Genomic DNA, 23,609 nt, shown 5'->3' on the forward strand with positions numbered 1-23,609 from the left:
CCTGTCAGAGATGGAGGAAGGTAAGTGCTGGCTGCTGGGTCTTTCAGTACCTGGGGAGGGGAGCGCTGAGCCCTCTCAGTGTTGGGGGAGGGGAAGAGTTGGGTTTTGTCAGTGATGGGGGAGGGGAAGAACAGCACCCTGTCAGTGATGGGGAGCGCTAGACCCTGTCACTGATGGGGTTGTTGTGGTGGGACAACATTGGGGCCTGTCAGTGATGATTGCAAGGCTGCCCGGGCGGGGGGGCAAGTGGGGCAATTTGCCCCGGGCCCCACAGGGGCCCCGCGAGCCCTGGCCTGGTGGCGGTCCGGGTCTTTGGTGGCATTTGGCAGCGGGGGCGCTTCAGCGCTGCTGAAGACGTGGACTGCTGCCGGGTGAGTACAAGCGCTGCAGCTCCCCCACTTTGCCCCAGGCCCCCTGAATCCTCTGGGCAGCCCTGGGTGATTGAGGGGGGTGCTGGAGCCTTTTCACTGACAGGTTGAGATGGTGACAGAGGGCTGGTCCCTGTAATTGATGGGGATTGGAGTGTCGGGGTGCTGTGCCCTGTCAGTAATGGGGGAGGGGAATGCTGGGTCCTGTCACTGATGGGGGAGGGGGCTGGGGGAATGCAGGGCTCTGTCAGTGACTGGGGAGGGGAGTAGAGAATGTTGGGCCCTGTCAATCATGTGGCTAGGGGTGGTGGGGGAATGCTGGGCCATGTCACTGACAGGGGAGGGGGCTGGGGGAATGTTGAGCCCTGTCAGTGATGGGAGAGGGTTGGTGGAATAGCACTGGGCCTTTTCACTGCTGGTGATAGAGGTGGTGGGGTAGCAATGGGAGCTGTCAGAATGATTGGAGAGGTGGGGACAGAAAACAGGGACATTTCTCTTCTAATCTCTCAATTCTCTGGCCTTAAAACATAAACAATTTCCCATCTGTGGAATGTATGTTCCCATATTCCTCTCCGCTGCCAGCTCTATGGCACACGCTCTCTTCTCCACAAGCCTGCAGAGGCTTCTGTGTGGACTCTGCCAGTGCTACTCAACCCCAAACAGGAGCAAACATAGGCAGATTGAGGGCTTGTCTACACTGGCACTTTACAGTGCTGCAACACTCCCCTGAGTGCAGCAAGTTTCAGCGCTGTAAAGCGCCAGTGTAGACAGTGCACCAGCGCTGGGAGCCCCTCGTGGAGGTGGTTTTTTTAGAGCGCTGGGCTCTGCTGCGACTACACAGCCATGTTAAAGCGGCAGCGCTTTAACGTTGCCAGTGTAGACTAGCCCTAAGTTTGCAGTACTTAGAATGCTGTTACTCCCTTCACTCCATGGATTCCCCTCAGGGGGCTGCCTGCATCCCTCATAGCCATGCTTTTCCAGGGGCCACAGAGGCCAGGAGACCAAGCACCGGTGCTCAAGGGATAATTCACAGTTTTCACTACATTACACAGGAATAAACCCTGCAGCATGAGCCTCTGTATCACTTTCTGAAGGTTGAATGATAATTTACTATACCATTCTAGTCACCTAAGTCTGCAGCCTAGACACAGCAGTCACATAGAAAGTCATGCAGACAGGCAGGCAGGCAGAAAGACTCTCTCAGGAACAACTTTACAATCAGTTCAGAAGAAACCATTTTATTATTTTTTCCCAAAGAAGAAAAGCAATATAAATATTAGAGTATAAAACTTGCGTGTAGCACATTGGACATTGGTCTATATGGATATAAGAAGGATATAAGCATTTATATAATATATAAGTATAATTCAATATTAGACACATTGAAAGGACAAGTGTGTTTCAGTTCACATACACTTAGAGCACAGATCACACAGAAAGAAGATAAAGAGAAATTGAAAATACTGATGTCCACAAGTTATTTACTGAGATAAAAATAACACACCACTAGTACAAAACACTCTCTACACTACTTCTGATTGCTGATTAAAAGGAAATATAAACACTACAATTCATCTACAGTACTTCTAGAAGGGTCACATAATAACTACATTAGTTTGTATAAGCCTTACTAACTGTGTAAACTGTTTCTAGTGCAGCCACCACAGAGGGTGACTGGGATCAGTACAAAAATCATACACAGACAAGTTCTTCGCATAGACAAGTTCTGTTTCTCTAGACACAAGGAGATAGCAATTGGCTAACGAGGCATCAGTTAGTGCACAATGCTCTGGTGAATACTGCCGGAGGCTGGGCTGCGTCAGGCCAGGCAAGCACACTGGCTGCTTGGAGAAAGTTTAACCTGAGTGATCATAGAAGGCTGGATCTTCTCAGGTGAGTTATTCATTAGAAGTTAAAACAATCCTGGCATCGCTATCCCTGTATCTTTGTCCTTGCCTTCCCAGGTCCATCCCACTTACTTTGATATGGGAAGCCAGTCCAGTGTAAAGGGCATCCTCCTTCTCTAGCTGAAGAGGGGCTTAAGGGTACAATACAGCCTTCCTCACTGACTAGGTGCTTGCGGGGACTCGATGCCAAGCTGACTTGATTGTAAGGGCACACTGCACACTCTCTTTGCTGTGTCTGGACCAACAGTGAGCAGAGTACATAGCTACAAAGGGCACATAGTGGAGAGACCCTACTTCCTGACAATCCTATTCTATCTATGTGGTAAAAATCCCAATACCAGTGGTACCAACAACAAGGCAAAGTCTTGTCCATATTTCTGACTAAATCCAGTGGATTTTGAGTCACATCTAATTGCTTGTGTACAGTTACAGTCTGGGCTGGAAAGAGTGCGTGGCCCGGCAGTATCCTTCACGGTATTAGAATCCTACCTCTTAGTCACCTGACTGACCTGGGCCTTCCTGTGAGCATCTCCAGAGCAGCTCTCAGGCTCACTGGCTTTGCAGTGAGTGGCATGTGCTCAGCTCCAGTTCTTGGGTCCCTTATCTGTGAATACGGTCCCTTGGTCCATCAAATCAGCTGTCACTTACTGAGTATCCAGTTCTGAAGGCCAATGAACAAAGGCTGTTCCTTGGCTGCTCTGCATAGACATGGAATGTGCAAATCTTATCACTGCTCTAGGCCAGAGCAACGACTCTTTATAACACATTGTGCCACTTATTACTGAACCCCACTCCCAGATAGACACTGCTTGGCCTGCACTGAGACTCACTTATCTGACAGTGTATTTACACCATGCTGTACATGCATGCAATGATGACTTCCCTAGATCTGGTGGAGTTAGCTGTCCTACTGTAGATGTGAGGTGAGTATTTTGCATGCAGTTCAATGTGCAGAAATGTGAAGCATTCAGTCTCTATTCCATACAAATAGATCAGAGTTTATTCTCTGATAATATCATTCCTTGGTATGGACTTAGCTATTTCATTGCTTTAAGGAACTGTAGCTCCTTGTTCTCACAGCAGGGGACTTAGACTTTCTTAACTTTAGTTCCAGGAAAACATTAACTATACATATAAATATTTACTGCAAAGAATTGAGGAGATGAATTTGCTCTTTAGTGGCCTCTAAATCAATATGGACATGTTTTGTATAGCTCAATAATGCTAGTGGAATGCTCTGCACTTAGATCTTTTCCACTGCAGTTTCAATGCATTCCCTGTCTCTCAGATATCATGATTTTTGTTTCATATTTCAGGCCATCACTGGTCACACTTAAAAAATAATGTTTAAAATGCATCTTAGCCTTATTCCCATAGGCTCATGCAGTGTAAACACTTATTTCTTTTAGGATAATAGGTAAACAGGAACCGAAGCACTCCCTACCAACTTCGTAACTAGGAATCCATTTCAAGGTTACTCAGGGTCAGATTCACTAATGGAAAGTTAAATATCAAAATATGGAACATGGGTTTTAATCTGGGGAACTTTTTTTTTGTTGAAAATGATCTAAGGTATATAAATTAAAAAAAAATCCATGTTACAATTATTTACACTGGGCAAAGCCAAGTACAAGCCTCATGGCTTTCTTGGGCCATTCTGGAGAAAACCAAATCCGAAGACATGTTTAAAAGATTTTACATCCTTGCACATTAAATTACCCAAGTGATAGTAAAAAACATTAGTATTAACAGGGCACTTGGTTTTTGTTTTGTTTTGTTTCCAATTATTTTTCATCACGAGGACTAATAGTAGGAGCCCCTACTCCTAGCTCTGATGATGACATACATTCGTAGTACTTCCTGCTTTTTCATCACAAAATTCACATTCGTCCTCTATCCTAGGCTGTGATTTGGGGGAGTGCTGGAGGGGTCTGCCCTGTAGGTCTAAGCTGCTGATGGTCTGTCAATTCTACTTCTTCTCCTTCTTCCCAGACTTCTTCTTGTTTCCACCTGAAGAGCCTGAGCTCTTCCCATCTCGTTTACCTGAGGAGTTGGAGAGGGTGGCAGTGCTGCCGGGGATGTACACATTCTGCCTGTAGTCAGGGACGTGCTGCAGTGTGAACTGGGGGCCATACCTGGTGCTGAGGCCCATAGTGCCAGCTCCTCCTCCCAGTGTAGAGTTCCCATCAGCTGCTTCTGTACAGGGCACAGGAGGGAAGATCATTAATATCTACAAGGGTGAAATCTCAACTTATTATTAATTATTCCTATTACAGTAGAGCCTTCAGGCATCAACCAAGATTGGGGCCTTTTGTGCCAGGCGCTCCACAGACATATAGTGAGAGAGTCCCTGTCCCAAAGATCTTGCAATCTACACAGACAAAAAAGACAATGTCACGTGGGGGTCAGTGGGAGAGTCAGGCAGTGAAGCCAGACCTCCTGAGTGCTAATCCAGAGCTTCAATCACAAGATCATCCTTAGATTGTGCAAAACTGTAATGTTTCATAAAAGGAGGAAGGGCAGATTAATATACCAAAAGGAGCAGATCTGTTCAAAGGCTCTTGGCAGAAAGGGGGCGATTACAACATGGGAACACAATGGAAACACAAATGAATTACTACTGATGAGCCACTACACTGACAGTAAAATGAGTTTCTTTGGATAAACAGAGGCAACTTTCTAAACCAAAATATCAGAGCCTTTTATTACAGAAGGATAATTATTTATCAGAGCAGCACAAGACCTGCTGTGGCATGGGTGTCAGGAATAGAGCGCAGAAGGCATACGGGGCAGCAGCAGCAGCTCCAGTAGTGCATATCTAAGAATGTGGAGCAGGGCCAGGGAGGTGGGAAAGCAAGAGAACTCCTATCAACAGTTAAAATCCTTACTTCTCCCTCTCCAAAAAATCACTCTCAAAAGAGAGAGGGCAGGGGCAGGTCAGTTCCTGGAGTTGGAACAGTTATTTGGTGCTCCCTGATTAAATGGGGAGTGCAGCATCTGATCATCCCATCCCGGTTTCTGTTCAGGACACGTTGCTGCTAGTAATGGTGCTGTCAGGGAAAGAAATCCTACGGGCTTATCTAATCTTATTGCTGAACTCTTAGGTTTGGAACACCTATCATTTGCCAGTCTGGTATTGGCACATCAGTCTTTGTTGCATGGCTGCTCTAGATCCATCACTATCTAGCCTCAAGGGGCTAACGTAGTCACACTTTGCTCCCTGCCTGACAAATTCAATACCTTTCACCTTGGTATACATCTGCCACCTATTATTCAAAATACTTTCCTTCCCCATCCAGAGAAACCAAAGCATTATAAAAGTATTTAAACCAACTACTCAAGCCATAACTATTATGCACTAAGAAAATTCCATCACTGGGTAATGTCATATGTAGCAGTCCTTTCTAACAACTTTAACCCTGGCCCCAGTATTGCTGTAGCCTGGGTCTAATTTGGAGAGTAAAATATGTGGGGTAATAGGAAATTCCTATAATGCAGCAGCACTGAGTGGTCTGGGGAAGTTGAGGATAATGTGATAAATACAGCTGCAGTAGCTTCTGTCGTGGTTCTGTGCTGCAATTCTAAGCTGGAGAGCAGAGCATAGGAGGGAGGAGATAAGTAGAAGGATTCCTGTAGTGCTGATATTACAGGAGCAAAGCAGGGCACTCCTCTCATGCTGTAATGCTGACTTGAATAGAATGCAGGAGAGAGACATGGAAGTGGGAAAAGGGGGAAGAAATTCTGTAATGCAGGCTGTGAATCACAGAGCACAGGGAGGACTTGGGAAGCTGGGAATTCCTGTAATAGTGCAAGGAGTGGCTAACTCAGAGGAGTCACCATGCGCATGGACACTGAAGTTACCTACCAGAAGTGATTAGATCAGAGGTTCTCAAAGAGTGGCCCATGGACCATCATTTGTTTGTGGAATTTTTCCTGATTAGCCATGGAACATTCTGAGATCCATGTATAGGTATTTAGGAGGAAAGTTTTTTCTAACAAAATAGTCTGCAGAATGAAAAAAATGGATAATAACTGATGCTGGTGACTCAAATGCCCTGTGGAGAAGAACTCTGTTAGCTCAAGAAAAACATTGGAACAGTAAGGTAATCTGTACCCCTGCACTAGCTCCATTTCCCCCCTAGCTCAGGAATCTCATGCAAGATGGACATACTTCATCAGTTTTCGGGGGAGAAACCTCCTAGGGATAGAATCAGCACAGGCACACCACTTCCCTGACTCTCTCCTGATTACTGCTGAAGTCACTGGCTTAAGTCACTGGGTCTATAGCATCATCCAACCAAGTAGTATTAGGTGCTTATCCTTAAATAAATCTTGCATGGGAACTACCTGAATAGCTACTGACCTTGCATTCAATAGCACAGATCTGATCCGGAGATCAGTGGAGGTGATAGAGCAAGACTGAGCACTATACGATTGCCCTGCCCAGAATTTTATCCTCATTGTTCTCCTTTCTTCTTTAATCTTTCTTTCAAATTGTATTTTTAACCTTCTTTTAATTTAAAATATTTGCCTTGCTTTTTTTTTAAATAATTGTGCAAATGATCTGTGTTCTAATACTGAAGATGATCAGCTGGTGATGGAGACCTTAATACTGGCACCCAGCCAGCTCCCACTTGGGGATCCCCTGCTCCCCTGTAACACGGTACCATAATAATGGGACATATTTGCACTGAACCAAATAGGGTCTTGTTTGTAGCATTCTAAACAATGGGTTTTCTTGTTGATTTTTAGCAGTAAAAGAAGAGGCCTGAAGTGTCAGAGGAATGCAGTGTAAGGGCCAAAGGGACAGTGCACAAGAACTGCTAGTGGAAGCTCACAAGAGCTTTGTAAAATACAAAACCAAACTGGAGGGAAATGCCATTTTGGACTCTGGTGTGAAATTGGTCAGGCTCTCTAGTGGTTTATGATTTCCCACTGGATTATATAGTCTTGGGATACTTGGCTACATTTCTGTTTAGAACTGATTCCTGAAACTGGGTAGCATTGCTTTTAAGAGTCTATATGGGGGCAGAGGGCATATACATTTTAATTACATTTATTGCTAATCCACAAAGCTATTTATTCCTTCGTTTTATAGTTCACTCCATGGAGAGTATTTAAACATCTTCTACCTTCTCATTGTTTTAAAATGTACTCAGAGACCTGTAATTGTTAATCTCAACAACAATTAATACACTAGTTCATTAACACATCCTTCAGGTGCTTCAAAGTGTTCACTAAACACTTTAGACACAATCTCGGATTTGACTGCAGATGAGATAACTGCTTGCAGTTTGATTCTTATTTCATTCCACAGTGAGGGGGTGGGGAATTTTCTCTGTGCTGATTCACTTCATTTCAGCTGGAGACAGACTGGCTGGGGGAGGGGATTTGTAGTTTTAAGTATGTGTTTTCTGTATCATTTTAAATAGAGCATTCACTGAGGACACAGAAATTTGTCTCCTCAGTCGTCAGTGACCTACCCACTTCTGTGTCATAATGTTACTAAATCATCCCAGCTGCCTGTTGAAAATGTACAGTACTGCAGGCCTTGTGGACTAAGGGGCAGGGGGAGGGGCTGTAATCAGGATGCAGAACAGGTTTCCTAGATGAAATAAACATCAGGAGTCAGCATGGTTTCCAGTGAGGAAAGTGTCTGAAGTTCAGAGGCTGCCTGAGGAGCCAGTTTGCCCAGTCTAAGGCCTTGTCTACACTGTTACTTTACAACACTGCAATTTTCTCACTCAGGAGTGTGAAAAAACACCCCCTGAGCACTGCAAGTTTCAGTGCTGTAAAGTGGCAGTGTAGACAGTGCACCAGCACTGGGACTCCCCTTGTGGGGGTGGTTTTTAGCGCTCCCAATGCTGGTGCCATGACTACACAGCCAGGTTAAAGCGCAGCCGTGGCAGTGCTTTAACATTGCTAGTGAAGACCTACCCTAAGAATCACCAGTGAGCTCAATGTGCTATTTTTAGATAACACAAAATTACAGGTGAACAGCAAGAGAACAGATATGTTTAATTCAGCACTAAGCTGCTTCTCTGCAAGCAGAGTGTTTCAACTCCTATTGGCTGGTAACAAGTCTTAGAGTTTGTATTCAGTCATTTATCAATACAAATTCAAGTTTGCTGCAGTTCTGAATAACTTTGTACAGAGACATACATAATAGGCTGTGTAGCCTGGTGGTCACCCGCTCCTGCCCTGAAGGGCTTAAAATAGCCCTGGGAGAGGGCTGTGGCAGAGGATAGGCTAGGCCAGTGGCCCCCAACCTTTTTTGTCTGGCGGGCACCAGTCAATGAGTCGGAGGACCGTGGCAGCGGACGAGCATCCGCCAAAATGCTGCCGACAAGCAACAACGTCAATAGGTGCCGCCGCCAAAATGCCGCTGACAAACAGCATCATCCAGAGGCATCGCCTCTGAAATGCCGCTGATTTTCGGCGGCGACGCCTCTGGATGACGCTGCTTGTCGGTGGCATTTCGGCAGATGCTCATCCGCCAGCCAGTACGCGGGAGCACTTAGATGCCTCGGTGGGCGCCATGGCGCCCACGGGCACCGTGTTGGGGACCCCTGGGCTAGGCTGATTGGGGAAGGCATCCACAGCCGGGGCCACACCCCAGTCAGGCCACAGCCGGCTCTATAAAAGCCAGGGAAGCCAGGAGCAGTCAGTCTCTCTCTGCCCTCGGAGAGAGAGGGGCCTGGCTGCTGGGAAGCTCAGGGTGCCTAGAGTGAGGCAGGGCTGGGGAAAGGTCAGAGGGGCTGGGGAGCTCCAAGCTGGCAACTCCCCAGGCTGCAGGGCCTTGTCCAAGGCCCCATAGAGGCACTGGGTTGCAGAGAGAGGCAGCAGGTCCAGACCCAACCTTGCCTATGATGAGTGGCTGACATTGCAGTCTGCCCCAGGGCATGGGGGCAAGTTGGTGACTGTCAATAGCCTACAACTGAGGCGAAGCTGGGGATAGAGGGTTGGGGGTTCCCCAGGGAATGGAGACCCTGAGACTGAGGGATGTACAGCCAGGGGACAGAACCCCAGATAACAGGGCCCCGGGTCTTGGAGGGACACCGGGGCCAAGCGGCAGCAGGAAACCGGCCTGCAGAGGGCGCTCTGGAGGCTGGATGAGCTAATTCCCTGAGAGACCAGCAGGGGGCACCACAGCAGTGAGCAGCACATCGTTACAGGCTGTCTATATAGCTTCAACAAGGAGTCCTTGTGGCACCTCAGAGACTAACAAATTTGGGCATAAGCATAAGCCCAAATAAATTTGTTAGTCTCTAAGGTGCCACAAAGACTCCTTGTTGTTTTTGCTGATACAGACTAACATGGCAACCACTCTGAAACCTATATAGCTTCAGATTCCCTGACACTCCTGTAAGGTAACCTCCCTTTATACTGCCACTTATGGTAAATTGTCTGGAGGCTCTTATGGTCAAAGTAAGATGAGGAAAATAAATTAAATTATCCAGGATCTTAGATTAAACAAAAATAACCAACTCATGTATGTCTCTGTTTCTTTTACAAACTGAGCTCATCCCTGGCTAAGACAACAAGCTTTAGGGGGCTTATCACTTGAGCACTTGACATTGCGGCTGCTGTTGGGGCTTTCAGTAAACCAAATATAGAGACCTTTATTTAACAATGTATAGTGAAGCACAGAAAGCCATGCCTCGGCTTGCAGACAGGTGGTGTCTGAAAATCCAGGCAGGACTATCCTGTGCTTTATTTCACTCACTTTTTCTACCACCACAATCAAAGCACATTTTTGTTCCTCTACACATTGCATCATATCAATTTAGATTTTATCCAAAACATTTTAAAGGGAGCAAAGAGTCCTGTGGCACCTTATAGACTAACAGACGTATTGCAGCATGAGCTTTTGTGGGTGAGTCCCTAGAATTAGATGCCATCATGTGTCTAGCATTTAGTCCCTGCTTTAAAAATGATCTTGGGTATTCCTCAGTCTGCAAAAGGGTAAATCGCTTCAGACTCTCAGAAGCCCTGACTCTTCAAACTGCTGAAGAGCTTCAGGCCCTTCAGGGTGGGTGTGTAAATGGAAGCATTTCAACTGGCTAACAAAGCTCAGGTGTCACAGCACCTGGGGTCAAGGGACTGATGGCTGGATTAGTCTTCCCCTCCCTGCCCTCACCCCCACCTAAACCTCCATATGCTAGAGAGAGAAAATACAGAAAGAAGGGATGAAATCTCTGAGGTGCTGTTATCATAGGCACTGACTCTGTGGGTGCTCTGGGGCTGGAGGAAAAAAATAGTGGGTGCTCAGCACCCACTGGCAGCCCCGTGATTAGCTCCTCCCCCTCCCTCCCAGCCCTCCCACCCACCACCATCAGCTGTTCAGCAGTGTGCAGGAGGCGCTAAGGGGGAGAAGGAGGAGTGGGGGCAGGAAGTGGCAGAGAGTGGGGGTGGGCATGGGATCGGAAGGAGGTGGGGCAGGGGTGCAGCAGGTGCAGGAAGAGGTGGGGGAGCAACAGTGTGGGAAGAAGCAGGACGGTGGTTTTGGGAAAAGAGTGGAGTGGAGCGGGGTCTGGGGTGCGCAGGGGTCGAGCACCCCCCGGGAACTGTGGAAATAGATGCCTCTGGCTCTTATTGTTAGAAAAGAGACTCTAAAAACAGCACCTTCTTCCTCAACAATGAGTTAGATCTGCTGCCTTTACTGACGGAAGGTGTGCGCTTATACCCTGCCCTCAGGGCAGCCCTGCAGAAGCCACACAGCTAGGGAGAGTGCACTGGTGGCTAGTCTGCCTCCCTGTCATCAACAGAATCAGAGGCAAGATGAAAATCTTCACGTGGTGCTCCCATTACGAGTTAATGATTAACAGAATGAATGTGGTCAAAAGGCTACTGGACATCGTTTTGTTTTTGTCGATCTCCCAGTATGATTACTGGGAAAGGAGTCCAGGAGACCTGGCTGTATTTTAAAGAATCCTTATTGAGACTGCAGGAACAAACCATCCCAGTGTGTAGAAAGAATAGTAAATATGGCAGGTGACCAACTTGGCTTAACAGTGAAATCCTTGCCTATCTTAAACACAAAAACGCAGCTTACAAGAAGTGGAAGATTGGACAAATGACCAGGGAGGAGTATAAAAATATTGCTCAGGCATGCAGGAGTGAAACCAGGCCAAATCACAAGGGATGTTAGCAAGGGATGTTAAAAGTAACAAGAAGGGTTTCTTCAGGTATGTTAGCAACAAGAAGGTGGTCAAGGAAAGTGTGGGCCCCTTACTGAATGGGGAAGGCAACCTAGTGACAGAGGATGTGGAAAAAGCTAATGGACTCAATGCTTTTTTTGCCTCTGTCTTCACGGACAAGGTTAGCTCCCAAACTACTGCACTGGGTAGCACAGCATGGGGAGGTGGTGACCAGCCCTCTGTGGACAAATAAGTGGTTCTGGACTATTTAGAAAAGCTGTATGAGCACAAGTCCATGGGGCTGGCTGCGCTGCATCTGAGGGTGCTAAAGGAGTTGGCGGATGTGATTGTAGAGCCATTGGCCATTATCTTTGAAAACTCATGGCGATCAGGGGAGGTCCTGGATGACTGGAAAAAGGCTAATGTAGTGCCCATCTTTAAAAAAGGAAAGAAGGAGGATCTGGGGAAACAGGCCTATCATAAACAGATACTTAAGGGTTAATGCCTCTTTTACCTGTAAAGGGTTAAGAAGTTCACCTAGCCTAGCTGACACCTGACCAGAGAAACCAATGGGGGAACAAGATGTTTCAAAAGGAAGGAGGGAAGTTTTCCTTTGTTTAGTCAGTTTCAGTTTCAGCCGGAGTGACAAAGATCAAGGAACCAGCCTCTTATCAGAGTAGTAAGTTTTAGAAAGGAATAAATAGGTTTATGTTTATTTTCTTTGTAACTTGTCTTGGTACCATTAAGGGAATTATCAAATTTGGGTATTCTTGTGTGTATTAAAGTTTTTGCCCAGGGGAACATCCTCTGTGTTTTGAATTTGTTGTCAGTGAGAGTAGCTGGTATGCTAATCTCTCCCAGAGGGTTTTCTTTTACCTTTCTTTTCTTTAATTAAAAGCCTTTTTCTTAATACCTGATTGATTTTTCCTTGTTTTTTAGATCCAAGGGGGTTGGATCTGGATCCACCAGGAGTTGGTGGGAGAAAGGAAGGGGGATGGTTAATTTCTCCTTGTTTTAAGATCCAAAGGGTTTGGATCTGTGTTCACCAGGGAATTGGTGAAGTTTCTCAAGGCTACCCAAGGAAGGGAGTGCTTGTGAATGGCTGCAGCGATACCAGAGCTAAGCTGGTAATTAAGCTTAGCAGTGTCCATGCAGGTCCCCACATCTGTACCCTAAAGTTCAGAGTGGGGAAGGAACCTTGACAAGGCCAGTCAGCCTCACCTCAGTCCCTGGAAAAATCATGGAGCAGGTCCTCAAGTAATCAAATCTGAAGCACTTAGAGGAGAGGAAAGTGATCAGGAACAGTCAGTATGGATTCACCAAGGGCAAGTCATGCCTGACTAACCTAATTACCTTCTATGATGAGATAACTGGCTCTGTGGATGAGGGGAAAGCAGTTGACGTGTTATTCCTTGACTTTAGCAAAGCTTTTGATATGGTCTCCCACAGTATTCTTGCCAGCAAGTTAAAGAAGTATGGGCTGGATGAATGAACTATAAGGTGGATAGAAAGCTGGCTAGATCGTTGGGCTCAACGGGTAGTGATCAATGGCTGCATGTCTAGTTGGCAGCCGGTATCAAGTGGAGTGCCCCTAGGGTTGGTCCTGGGTCCGGTTTTGTTCAATATCTTCATTAATGATCTGGAGGATGGCATGGATTGCACTCTCAGGAAGTTTGCAGATGACACTAAATTGGGAGGAGTGGTAGATAAACTGGAGGGTAGGGATAGGTTACAGAGGGACCTAGACAAATTAGAAGATTGGGGCAAAATAAATCTGATGAGGTTCAACAAGGACAAGTGCAGAGTCCTGCACTTAGGATGGAAGAATCCCATGGACTGCTACAGACTAGGGACTGAGTGGCTAGGCAGCAGTTCTGCAGAAAAGGACCTAGGGGTTACAGTGGACGAGAAGCTGGATATGAGTCAACAGTGTGTCCTTGTTGCCAAGAGGTTAACGGCATTTTGAGCTGTATAAGTAGGAGCATTGCCAGCAGATCAAGGGACATGATCATTCTCCTCTATTTGGCATTGGTGAGGCCTCATCTGGAGTACTGTGTCGAGTTTTGGGCCCCACACTACAAGAAGGATGTGGAAAAATTGGAAAGAGTCCAGTGGAGGGCAACACAAATGATTAGGGGGCTGGAGCACATGACTTATGAGGGAGGCTGAGGGAACTGGGATTATTTAGTCTGCAGAAGAGAAGAATGAAGGGGGATTTGATAGCTGCTTTTGGGGGTTCCAAAGAGGATGGATCTAGACTGTTCTCAGTGGTAGAAGATGACAGAACAAGGAGTAATGGTCTCAAGTTGCAGTGTGTATGTGTGTGTGGCGGGGGGAGGGAGGTTGGTTAGGTTGGATATTAGGAAAAACTTTTTCACTAGGAGGGTGGTGAAGCACTGGAATGGGTTACTTAGGGAGGTGGTGGAATCTCCTTCCTTAGAGGTTTTTAAGGTCAGGATTGACAAAGCCTTGGCTAGGATGATTTAGTTGGGAATTGGTCCTGCTTTGAGCAGGGGGTTGGACTAGATGACCTCCTGAGGTCCCTTCCAACCCTGATATTCTATGATTCTATGATTAGCAAACTGACAAAATGAAAGGAGAAGAGGCAATAGCATTGTTACTGACCATAACTGATTGTTAACTGAGTTTCAGTTGATGAAACTGGACAGGATTGCTGCCTGTCCCAGGGAGAAACCCATGAAAAGGGACCAGAGAGGAAAGAGAACTCCAGGAGGCTGACCTTGCAGGTTCCTGAGCAGCCTCCCTTCAAGAAAAGAGAGGAATTTAGGAGCTGTAGAGTTTGCAGACAGTGAGGTCTCTCAACCTGAAGTCCTGAGGATTCATGGGGAAGGGAACCCAGAGCCATAAAGACAGGAGCCATGCACCAGGGATAGCTTCACCTCTGCATGGCTGGGCTGCACTGGAATGACTTCACCCCTGGAAGAAGCCCTACTGCTATTAGCTGGGTCTCCCTGCAGCTGCTCCCTGGCAGCCTTGAACAGGACCCAGAGAGTCAACGCCACTGATAACTGTATTAACTCCCAAACAGATTGGATCTGCAGGGCATGGTGCTGGAGAGCATAGCCAGTTTCCTGTTCTGTCTCCTCACACTCAGTGGAGGGGTATCTGTGATATCCCAGGCTGAAACAGAGGAAATGGTGCAGCAGTGGTATCACTGTCCCCCTTCTGGCTTGAATTTAAGTGGCTCTTGCATAGGCATGTGACAAACGGAGGGTGCAAGAAGTCTTTCCCCCATCCAGCCCAGCACCTAAGCATATGAAGAGTGATGCTGAAGTCAATGACACTACTAATGTGTTTAAGGATCAGTACATGGTTGTGCACTGTGCCAAACTGGATCAATGTGGTGGCTGTGCAAGAGCCTCTCACAAGAGCAGTCCTGATCTCGCTACAATCTGGTGAGAACAGAGACTCCTGGCTTCTGTTCCCCATCCTCCCACGGCAAGATACAGAAAACGCGGCAGGGAGGATTGGGGAGGAGACAGTCACGGCCCTCTGCCCATCTTCCATTCTGCAGAGTGGAGCTGACTCATTAGGGAGAGCAATTTGCTACAGTCTAATGGATGGAACAGATTTCACATATCCCCAGGAGCATAGAAAAAACCCTGCAGAGGGGCATCACATCAGGGCAGAGCATCACCAATCTGGGCAGTGGCAAACAATACCAGGAACTAGTTTACCATGTGGGATGGGGAAGTTTTGCCAGAGAAAGGGTCCCTTCCTCACAGGTAAGTGTAAACTGATGCACAATTTAGAAAGAACCCATTCAGCTTTTAGATCCCAGGGATTGCAGGGCAGGAAGTAGAAAAATAATCATGTTATTTCTAAAGTGAGGACATGTTAGCTGGAGTCACAGAGATATGACAAACATATGGCCTCCGTGGCTATTTTTAAAGAGTCCATTTACAGAATAGAACCACATTTTCACATTGTTTCCATTCTTAAATATATATATGTGAAAGAAAACACTCTAATGTCCAAGACCTTTATCTCCTTAACTGGCTGTGGCAGCTGTTTGCTTGGGCTGCTCAGAGTCTGCAGAGAGGCTTTCAGGGTGACAAAGTTCAGGCTAAAGCAGCTCTCCAAAGAAGAAATACCAATTTGAAATCCTCACCACAGACTTTTTTCTGCCAAGAGCAGAGAGAAAACATCCTAAGCATTTTTGCCAGTGTTTTATGGCTATGCTGTTTTTTCTATCTTTAAAATTTAGAGGGAACAGACTTAAAGGTATTTATAAACAAAGGCTCTATGTAAAACAGCTAGCCTCTATCTTGAATTCTGTATTCTAAAGACTTGTCTATTATGATTCATTAACAAAAGTGCACCAGGATCAGAGAGCTACAAACACTCTTCTGTATTTCCTGTCACTCTCACATAACAATAGGTGGTAAAAGTTAAACAAACAAACAAACAAACAAAACCCCACACGCAAACAACAAGCATAATAATTGCAAATAAAGTATTTTAAAGCTGGTGAGGCAGATATTCAGTTATGCCTCAGCCCTCTCTTTTGCTGTCAGCACTAAAAATGTGTCTGTATTTTCTTACCAAAATGAGCTGGCAGCTAGAATAATTCTTGGATGTGTGGGTACAGCCTGGTCATTAAACATCTACCAACTAATATTTGTGATCACAGTTTTTCATGGGTGCAAAATTGTCCCTGTAAAAAAGGAGTTCTCTTGTTTAAAAATGAAAAAAATGTCTCTTTTCTGCTACTAACACATGTTACTCCTGCCCTCATATGTGAGAATGGGGAAGAGGGGCACAGATTATAATTGGAGATATACCAATCTCATAGAGCTGGACGGGACCTTGAAAGGTCATCGAGTCCAGCCTCCTGCCTTCACTAGCAGGACCAAGTACTGATTTTTGCCCCAGATCCCTAAGTGGCCCCCTCAAAGATTGAACTCACAACCCTGGATTTAGCAGGCCAATGCTCAAACCACTGAGCTATCCCACATCTGTCTACTGCACCTTCCTCTGAATCATCTGTTGCTGGTCACTGCTGGAGACAGGCTACTGGAGTAGATGGGCCTTGGGATCCACTATAGCAAATCCTATGTTTCCAATACTGTGTTTCCATGTCCTATTCACAGCCAAGTCTCCCAACTTGCTCCTTTTCTCAAATTCACACAAAAATGGTGTCCCCTCGCATGTACTGGTGTATCAAATCAGACATTGCATATTTGTTTTATATTGGGATCAGACATTCTATACAACTACACATACATATTTTTAAAAAGCGAGAGAGACACTCCAAACACAGGCTCTTCTAGTCCATAACACCATATTATGAGCCAGACACCACACTCTCAAGAATGCAGGTGCTGGAGATTCTCAGCCTTTACCCTCCTGCCTTACTACACAACTGAATGACTATTTCACATCAACTGCAAGCCCTGCTCCATGTTAATAATTCCCCATTTGTATCCTATTCATATCCTAACCTATTCATATAATGGGTTCTGAAACCAAGGGTATTTGTGTGGTGCTGCTTGAAGTGGTTTCCATCATATGCAGGGTTTACAGTTTGATTCAATGGCTCTCAGCACCCCCACTATACAGATTGTTCCAGCACCCCGGTTCATGTCTCTTTTGCATAGTAATACAAGTGCCAATGGTATTCTGATGGTATTTGCTTAACAAGTACTTTAGGAAGCCACATCATCCTGGACAGTTGCTCTGAACCACTGATAATATTAAAATCCTATCTAATTACATGCACTTTAAATGTTACATCATTACAACTGATGCAATTATCTTGTGCTTAAAGGAAACTAACCATTTGCTGATGCCAGAATCATGGCTTGAAGCATTTCCGTATCAAACTGGTTGTTTGGCCAAGCTCCACCTTCTTCTCCATTCTGAGAGCTAAGGAAAAGAAAATAAACGAGGAGTTACCAAAGGCTCAGCAGAGAGGGTGGGATTCTGTCAGATATTGCCTGTAGAAGTACCATGCTCTGTAGAGAAAGTTAATGCTATTGATTATTATAAGGTCACCCATTAATGAAATATTCTAGAGATAAGACATTCCCCAACGTCTCGATCTGTGCCTGGAGTTTTAAAGAACAATGATCATGAAGGGCCTGATTTTACAGCTATGTAGGTGCCTAACAATGTAGATAGCTGCTCAGTGCGGTTTTCACTAGGGCCCGGACCCACAGAGTAACTCAGGTGTTGCCATGCTCAGCTTCGCAACACCTAACTTTGAGGTGCCTAGAGAATCACTAGAACAACCCTGTGAACCACAAAGACTGATTTAGGCACCTAGGCTCCCTATACAATGCACAGAGAGAGACAGGCAACTTAGAATGAGATCCACAAAAGCTGTCACCCTAAGCCCTGGGTATATAAATGTATGTCGGTATAACTATGTTGCTCAGGGTGTGGGAGTTCTCCTGTTGGTGAAGGTAGCATCTTCACTAAGCGCTACAGTGGTGCAGCTGCACTGGTGCAGCTGTGTTGCTGTAGTGCTATAAATGTAGATAGGCCCTAAGTTGAGAGCTGCCTAAACTAGCCAATGGTAGATGCTGAAGCGAGGGATGTGTGCTAAGCCCCTCCCCTCTAACAGAGATCAGTATGTAGGTCCAGACTGCAGGGAGGCACCTATCTCTGCTAGCTATCCACAAATCCAGGGAAGACTCCTCCTAATTGTCATGTGGCGCCTGCTCAGAGGTCACCTAACTCCACACACAAGAGCTGGAGAAGAAGAAGCAGCTCCCCGTTATAACCTGTAGCTTGGTGGCTTGGGTATTCCCCCCAGAGATGGAAGACCACCAATTCAAGTCCCCCTTGTTCCTGATAAGCAGGGCTGGTGGCAGGGGTGAAAGTAACTTAAAGGACTTACCGGTACTCCAGAGTCCTTAGGAAGGGGCGGGGCCTCCACCGGAAGGGGCGTGGCCTCTACCAGAAGAGACGGGGCCTTTAAAGCCCCGGGCGCTTTAAATTAGGATTTAAAGGGGCTGGGGCTGTGGTAGCAGCAGCTGGGAGCTCCAGGCCCTTTAAATCACCCCCGGAGCTACCAGCTGCAGAGGTAGCTGGAAGCCCCAGGGGTGATTTAAAGGGCCCGGGGCTCCAGCTGCCATTACCGCAATGGAGCCCCAGGCACTTTAAATCACCATCAGAGGGGGCTCCTGGCTGCTGCTGCCACCCCGGGGCTCCAGCCGCTGGCGGAGCTTTAAAGGGCCTGGGGCTCTGCTGCAGTAGCGGCAGCTGGGAGCCCCTGGCCCCTTAAATCATCGCCAGAGCCCCGCCGCCGCTACCCCAGGGCTCCAGCAGCGGGACTCGGGTGGCGATTTAAAGGGCCACGGAGGGTAGTGGCAGTGGGAGCTTTGGGCCCTTTAAATCACCACCTAAGCCCCGCTGCTGGAGCCCCTGGGGGCTGGCTGCTGTTGAGACTTGCTGCCAACTTCTCCCTTCCTCACACAGACCTGGGCTTGGCAAAACCGCTGTGGAGCTTCCCCTGGGTGGGCAGGGCAGTTGGCAGCAGGATGCCGGGCTCCCTTGCCATGTTGCAGAGTGGACAGCCCTCACACCTGCTCTCGGCAGTGTCCACAGTGCCTCTCCCCACTCATCTGCCCAGCACACAGCTGGCTCCTGTCCCCAGCACACAGCTGGCTTTAGCCCTCAGTGCCCAGCGTCTGTCCCCCCCCACTGCACAGCTTGCTTTAGCCTTCAGTATTACAATGAAATATGATATTTTTATATTACTATAATGCATATCCAAAAGTTCTGAAATATACAGCTTTGAAAATCTAAAATTACTGTGTTTTCATTGCTGAAAAACACTGGCTCTACTGATTAGGAGAAGGGATCTGACACCGCTCAGGGGAGTGCTCTAACCTCTGGACTACAGAGGAAGTCTCGTTCTTTCTCTGGCCCAATTAACATTTAATTATAGTGCAGCAACTTCAGCAGGAGAAACTGAGGAGACCCAAACCAGAATATCCCATAGTTCCAGCACTCACCTGAGAGGTAACAGGTGTCTGGTCAAATTTCTTACTTATCATGCAGAGGGGGAACTTCAAGCATTGGTCTCCATCCCAAGGGGAATATCCTAACTACTGGGCTAAAGGTGGGGTGACCAGATGTCTTGATATTTGGGGCTTTGTCTTCTATAGACACCTGTTACCCCCACCCTCATCCCAATTTTTCACACTTGCCGTCTCGTCACCCTAGCTACAGATCAGAAGGGAGGTCCAACTGTCTCTCCTTGATGTTTTGTGTGGATTTAGGCAGCCTCTCAGCACCCCTATCAGATCAGGCCTTGAATATGGGTTAGGAGAAGGAGGGCCTGTGATGTTATCTGATTAAAATATGACAATATAGATCATTGTTGCAACCACGGTTATATATTTGCCACAAATACTGTACAAAGGTTGTCGAGTGAGATGTCTATGGAAAGGTTATGATTTGCTGGTTATGATTATGCTATCTGTATCCATGTATCATTTTTGTATGTAAAGTTATAAGTATTGGCTCTATACTTGGATTTCAAATGTTTGCTCCTGGGGTAACGCCCACAAGGTAATGCCGAGCACATCTTGGAGGGACTGTTCAAATTAAGAGGCTCATCAAGAACATTTAACTAACAATGGACCATGGAAGACACCCATCTACACTTAATAGAATTTCCTGCTGTGACTAGGCAAAATGCATGGACATGGGACTTGCCCATGTGACTCCAAACTCCATCTTGTTGCTGTAATTTTCCACAGTAAGAACAACGGGATGCCCGCCACATGGCAAAAGCTATAAAAGGCCCTGGAAACACCTTCATTTGGTCTTCAGTCCTGCTTCTTACTTCTGGAGGAACCTTGCTACAATCAAGCTCTGAACAAAGGACTGAATGACCCATCCAAGCTGTGGATGTACTCCAGAGACTTGACTTAAGCCAGCAGTTCATTCCATCACTGCTACAAGCCTGAACCAAGAACTTTGCCATTACTGTATATAATTGATTCCTTTAACCAATTTTAATGCTCACCTTTCTCTTTCTTTCTTTCTTTCTTTCTTTCTTTCTTTCTTTCTTTCTTTCTTTCTTTCTTTCAATAAACCTTTAGATTTTAGATACTAAAGGATTGGCACCAGCGTGCGTTTTGGGTAAGATTTAAGTTATATATTGACCTGGGTGTGTGGCTGGTCCTTTGGGATCAGAAGAACCTTTATCTGATGAGACTGGTTGTAAAGAACCATTCATCTCTGAATCCAGTGTTTTTGGTGGTGATATAAGAACTGGAATGACTGAGGAAACTACCTTTATGTTTTCTTGTTAGCTAGTGTGATGAAACAGGAGTTTACTTTTGTGGCTGGTCTGGTATATCTTATAAAAGAATAACCGCCAGTTTTGGGTTGTGTTTGCCCTATTTCTCAGCTGTTCATCCTGAATTTGGCATCCTCAGTTGTGACCCACTAAGGCACAGTTACAGGGCCCACCCCCAGATTCATGAATTGCACTGGGGTTTAGTTGGGAAATAGGCACCTGGATGTCCAGAGTGAGGAAGCACTGTGCATGTGCCGAGGCAGAAATATAGGTGCCTAGGTACCACAACAACTTAGGCACCGAATGAGTTTGGGCACTTACAGGTTAGATGACAGCCACGTGGGTGCTTTGTGGATCTCAGTGGCACCTGAAAATGGGATTTAGGTGTCTGGGAGTTAGATGCCTAAGCACCTTTGTGAATCTGGGCCTAGGTGCCTAATTCACATGGCACCCCCAGGCACCTATCTGCATCTTTAAGTGTCTAAATGCCTTTAAAATTTTGGCATTATGGGCCCAATCCTGCAAACATATGTGCATGTAATTGAGGAAAATCACTTATATGCATCAGTGTTTGCAAGATTGGGCCCTGCATTCCCATCTGAAGGCTATGTAAGGTGAAGGCCTTTAGGTTGTTTCAGATAAGCTACACTGTGTAACCCCATTCATGAGAAGGTTTCAGAGGACACCCAAAGCCTGTGGTGGTGTTTCCCAAATGGCGGGTCCTCATCCACCAGTGGATCACGGGAAGGTTGTAGAGGCGTTGCCATGTCCGGGGATGGGCCCTGACCTCATCATACATATACTTCTCCTGACCTGGTGGGGAGAGGAGGCCTAGGGATTGAGGGAGGGGGCTGCTGGGCTAAACCTGAGTGGTGTTGAGACCATTATGCCTGGTTGCAATGCCCAGAATGGGAAGACAGGCCCAGCCCCATGGAACAAGCTGCTGTGGGGTGAGTGCAGATTCAGTTCACTCTCCCTCTGCCCCCTGCTGCCCTGGGCTCTCCCCTCCACACCAGACCAGGATTAGGATTTCAGTGCCGGGGCAGAGGGTGCATACATGTAAAGGTGAGACACACACACACAAAAGACAAAATGCAGTTGTGGGGGGTCACCTTAGTAAAAAGTTTGGGAACCACTTGCCTACGGATTAACAGGGTTTTGGATTAAGTGGGGGTGGAAGGGGGAAGCCATCTGACCACTGCTGAAAAAGCACAAACCCAGAGCAGAGGGGAGATATACCACTCACTAGCTCTGCAGAACCTGAGAGGCAGGGGAGAAAATAAGATGCTACCACTATCATCTTATAGCAATAGGGTGAGAAAGTGAGAGGGGGCTAAAGGAGCATAGCCAGCATTTAAAGTCTGGTTCCCCAACCCCAGGGCTCAATGGAAGCTGATGGATGACTGTTAGCACTACAGACCGGTCAATCAGCTTTGCAAATCTCAGGGGATACAACTGAACTTCAATTAACCAGGAGTTTTGATTAAATGAAGCTGCAATCTATATCCTTAGATACAGTACAGCATGCTACTCAATGTTTGCCAGATGGCCAGCAGCTGTGTTTAACACTGTTTGCTCACTGACTTGCAATCATATTTCCCCCAAAAGGGTCCAATGAAATAATCCTAGAGCCCCAAGATGATCTTCATATTAAATTATTAGTTATTATTATTTATTTATGGTAGCAGCTAGAGGCCCCAACCAACATCAAGGTCTCCTTATGTGGGCTGTGTACAAACACATAGCAACAAACAGCCCTTGCCTCAGAGACATCAGAAACTGAATAAACAGCACAGACAAAGGAAGGATTATTATTCCCAGATGGGACACTGAGGTACTGAGAGACTACAGGCCTGTGGGATTTAGGTGCTCAGGTACTTATCTGTATCTTTACACACCTAAATTCCTTTGAAAATCTGGCCCTTAGCGACTTACCCAAGGTCACACACAAAGCCTGTGACACGGCCAGGAGTTGGACCAAAGTCTGCTGATGCCTTAACCATGACACCATCTTCCCCTTCCACACGGGCGGCGGATATAATAGGATCCGCCACGGATCCACCGCAGGCACCACCTCTTCCCCGTGGCCCCACCTGTGCACCACCTCTTCTCTGAGGCCTCCACTGCCTGCCACTGCCTGGTGAGTCCCTCCTCTCCTCCACTTCACCTCCCTCTCTGGAGGTTCCCGCCACACTCCACATCCATCCTCTCATCCACCCCACTCCCCCATGAGGTCCCCACCACCTGCCACTCCCTACGTCCCTCCTCTCCTGCACACACCCACTCCCCCGAGGCCCCCTCATCCCTCTCCCTGCCCGCTGCATCCCTCCTCACCCCCCTCTCCCCAGAAGCTAGCAGGGGCTCAGATGGAAGGGGCAGGGCTAGGGGTAGCCTCCCTGAATGGGGGGTTAACCCGCCATCCATGCCCTTCCATTTTCGATATTACTCCACTAATACTCCAGGCGAGATTGGCCGTTGCAAACTATCTTCAGAGCAGTATGCAAATTATTGTGTAATTTGCAGAGGAAGCCCTAGTAGGGGGTATCCAGAGATATTGCTTTTGCAATATTTGCTGTCTAGTAAAATCTGGGGTATCCCAAAAGCTCATTATCCACATCAACCTACTGACTACAAGATGATGTGGTCTGTGTAAAGCAAGCCACAAGTGAGTTATGAAGGCCCCCCTGAAATGTTACTATTATTTAGTTGTATGACAGTTGCACAGAGAGGCCCCAGACAGCATTAGGGCCCCATTGTGCTAGATACTGTACAGATACTTGGCAGGAGGCAATCCGTGCCTCAGAGATTTTACAATCTATGTAAAGACAAAGGGTGCCGTCAGAGCTGGGAAGAGACTCCATGTCTCCTGACTCCTAATTCCTTGCCCTATTCTATGTTGCTCTTTAAATAAGTA

General features: G+C 46.7%; 1 protein-coding gene across 39 annotated transcripts in view; it reads right to left on the reverse strand.

Moving 5' to 3' along the window:
- Positions 1–1,590: 1,590 nt before the first annotated feature.
- LOC123376084 (protocadherin gamma-A4-like) overlaps positions 1,591–23,609 on the reverse strand; it is a 360,280-nt gene continuing 338,261 nt past the window's right edge. For all 39 annotated transcript variants that reach the window (XM_045027800.1, XM_045027770.1, XM_045027775.1 and 36 more), the window contains 2 exons: positions 17,216–17,304; positions 1,591–4,471 (listed from right to left, as the gene is read on the reverse strand). In XM_045027800.1, coding sequence (XP_044883735.1) covers positions 4,245–4,471; positions 17,216–17,304 — 316 coding nt within the window. In that variant the 3' untranslated portion in view covers positions 1,591–4,244. The remainder of the gene's footprint in view (positions 4,472–17,215; positions 17,305–23,609) is intronic.

Source organism: Mauremys mutica, chromosome 8, assembly GCF_020497125.1.
Source record: "Mauremys mutica isolate MM-2020 ecotype Southern chromosome 8, ASM2049712v1, whole genome shotgun sequence".
Taxonomy (NCBI): domain Eukaryota; kingdom Metazoa; phylum Chordata; order Testudines; family Geoemydidae; genus Mauremys; species Mauremys mutica.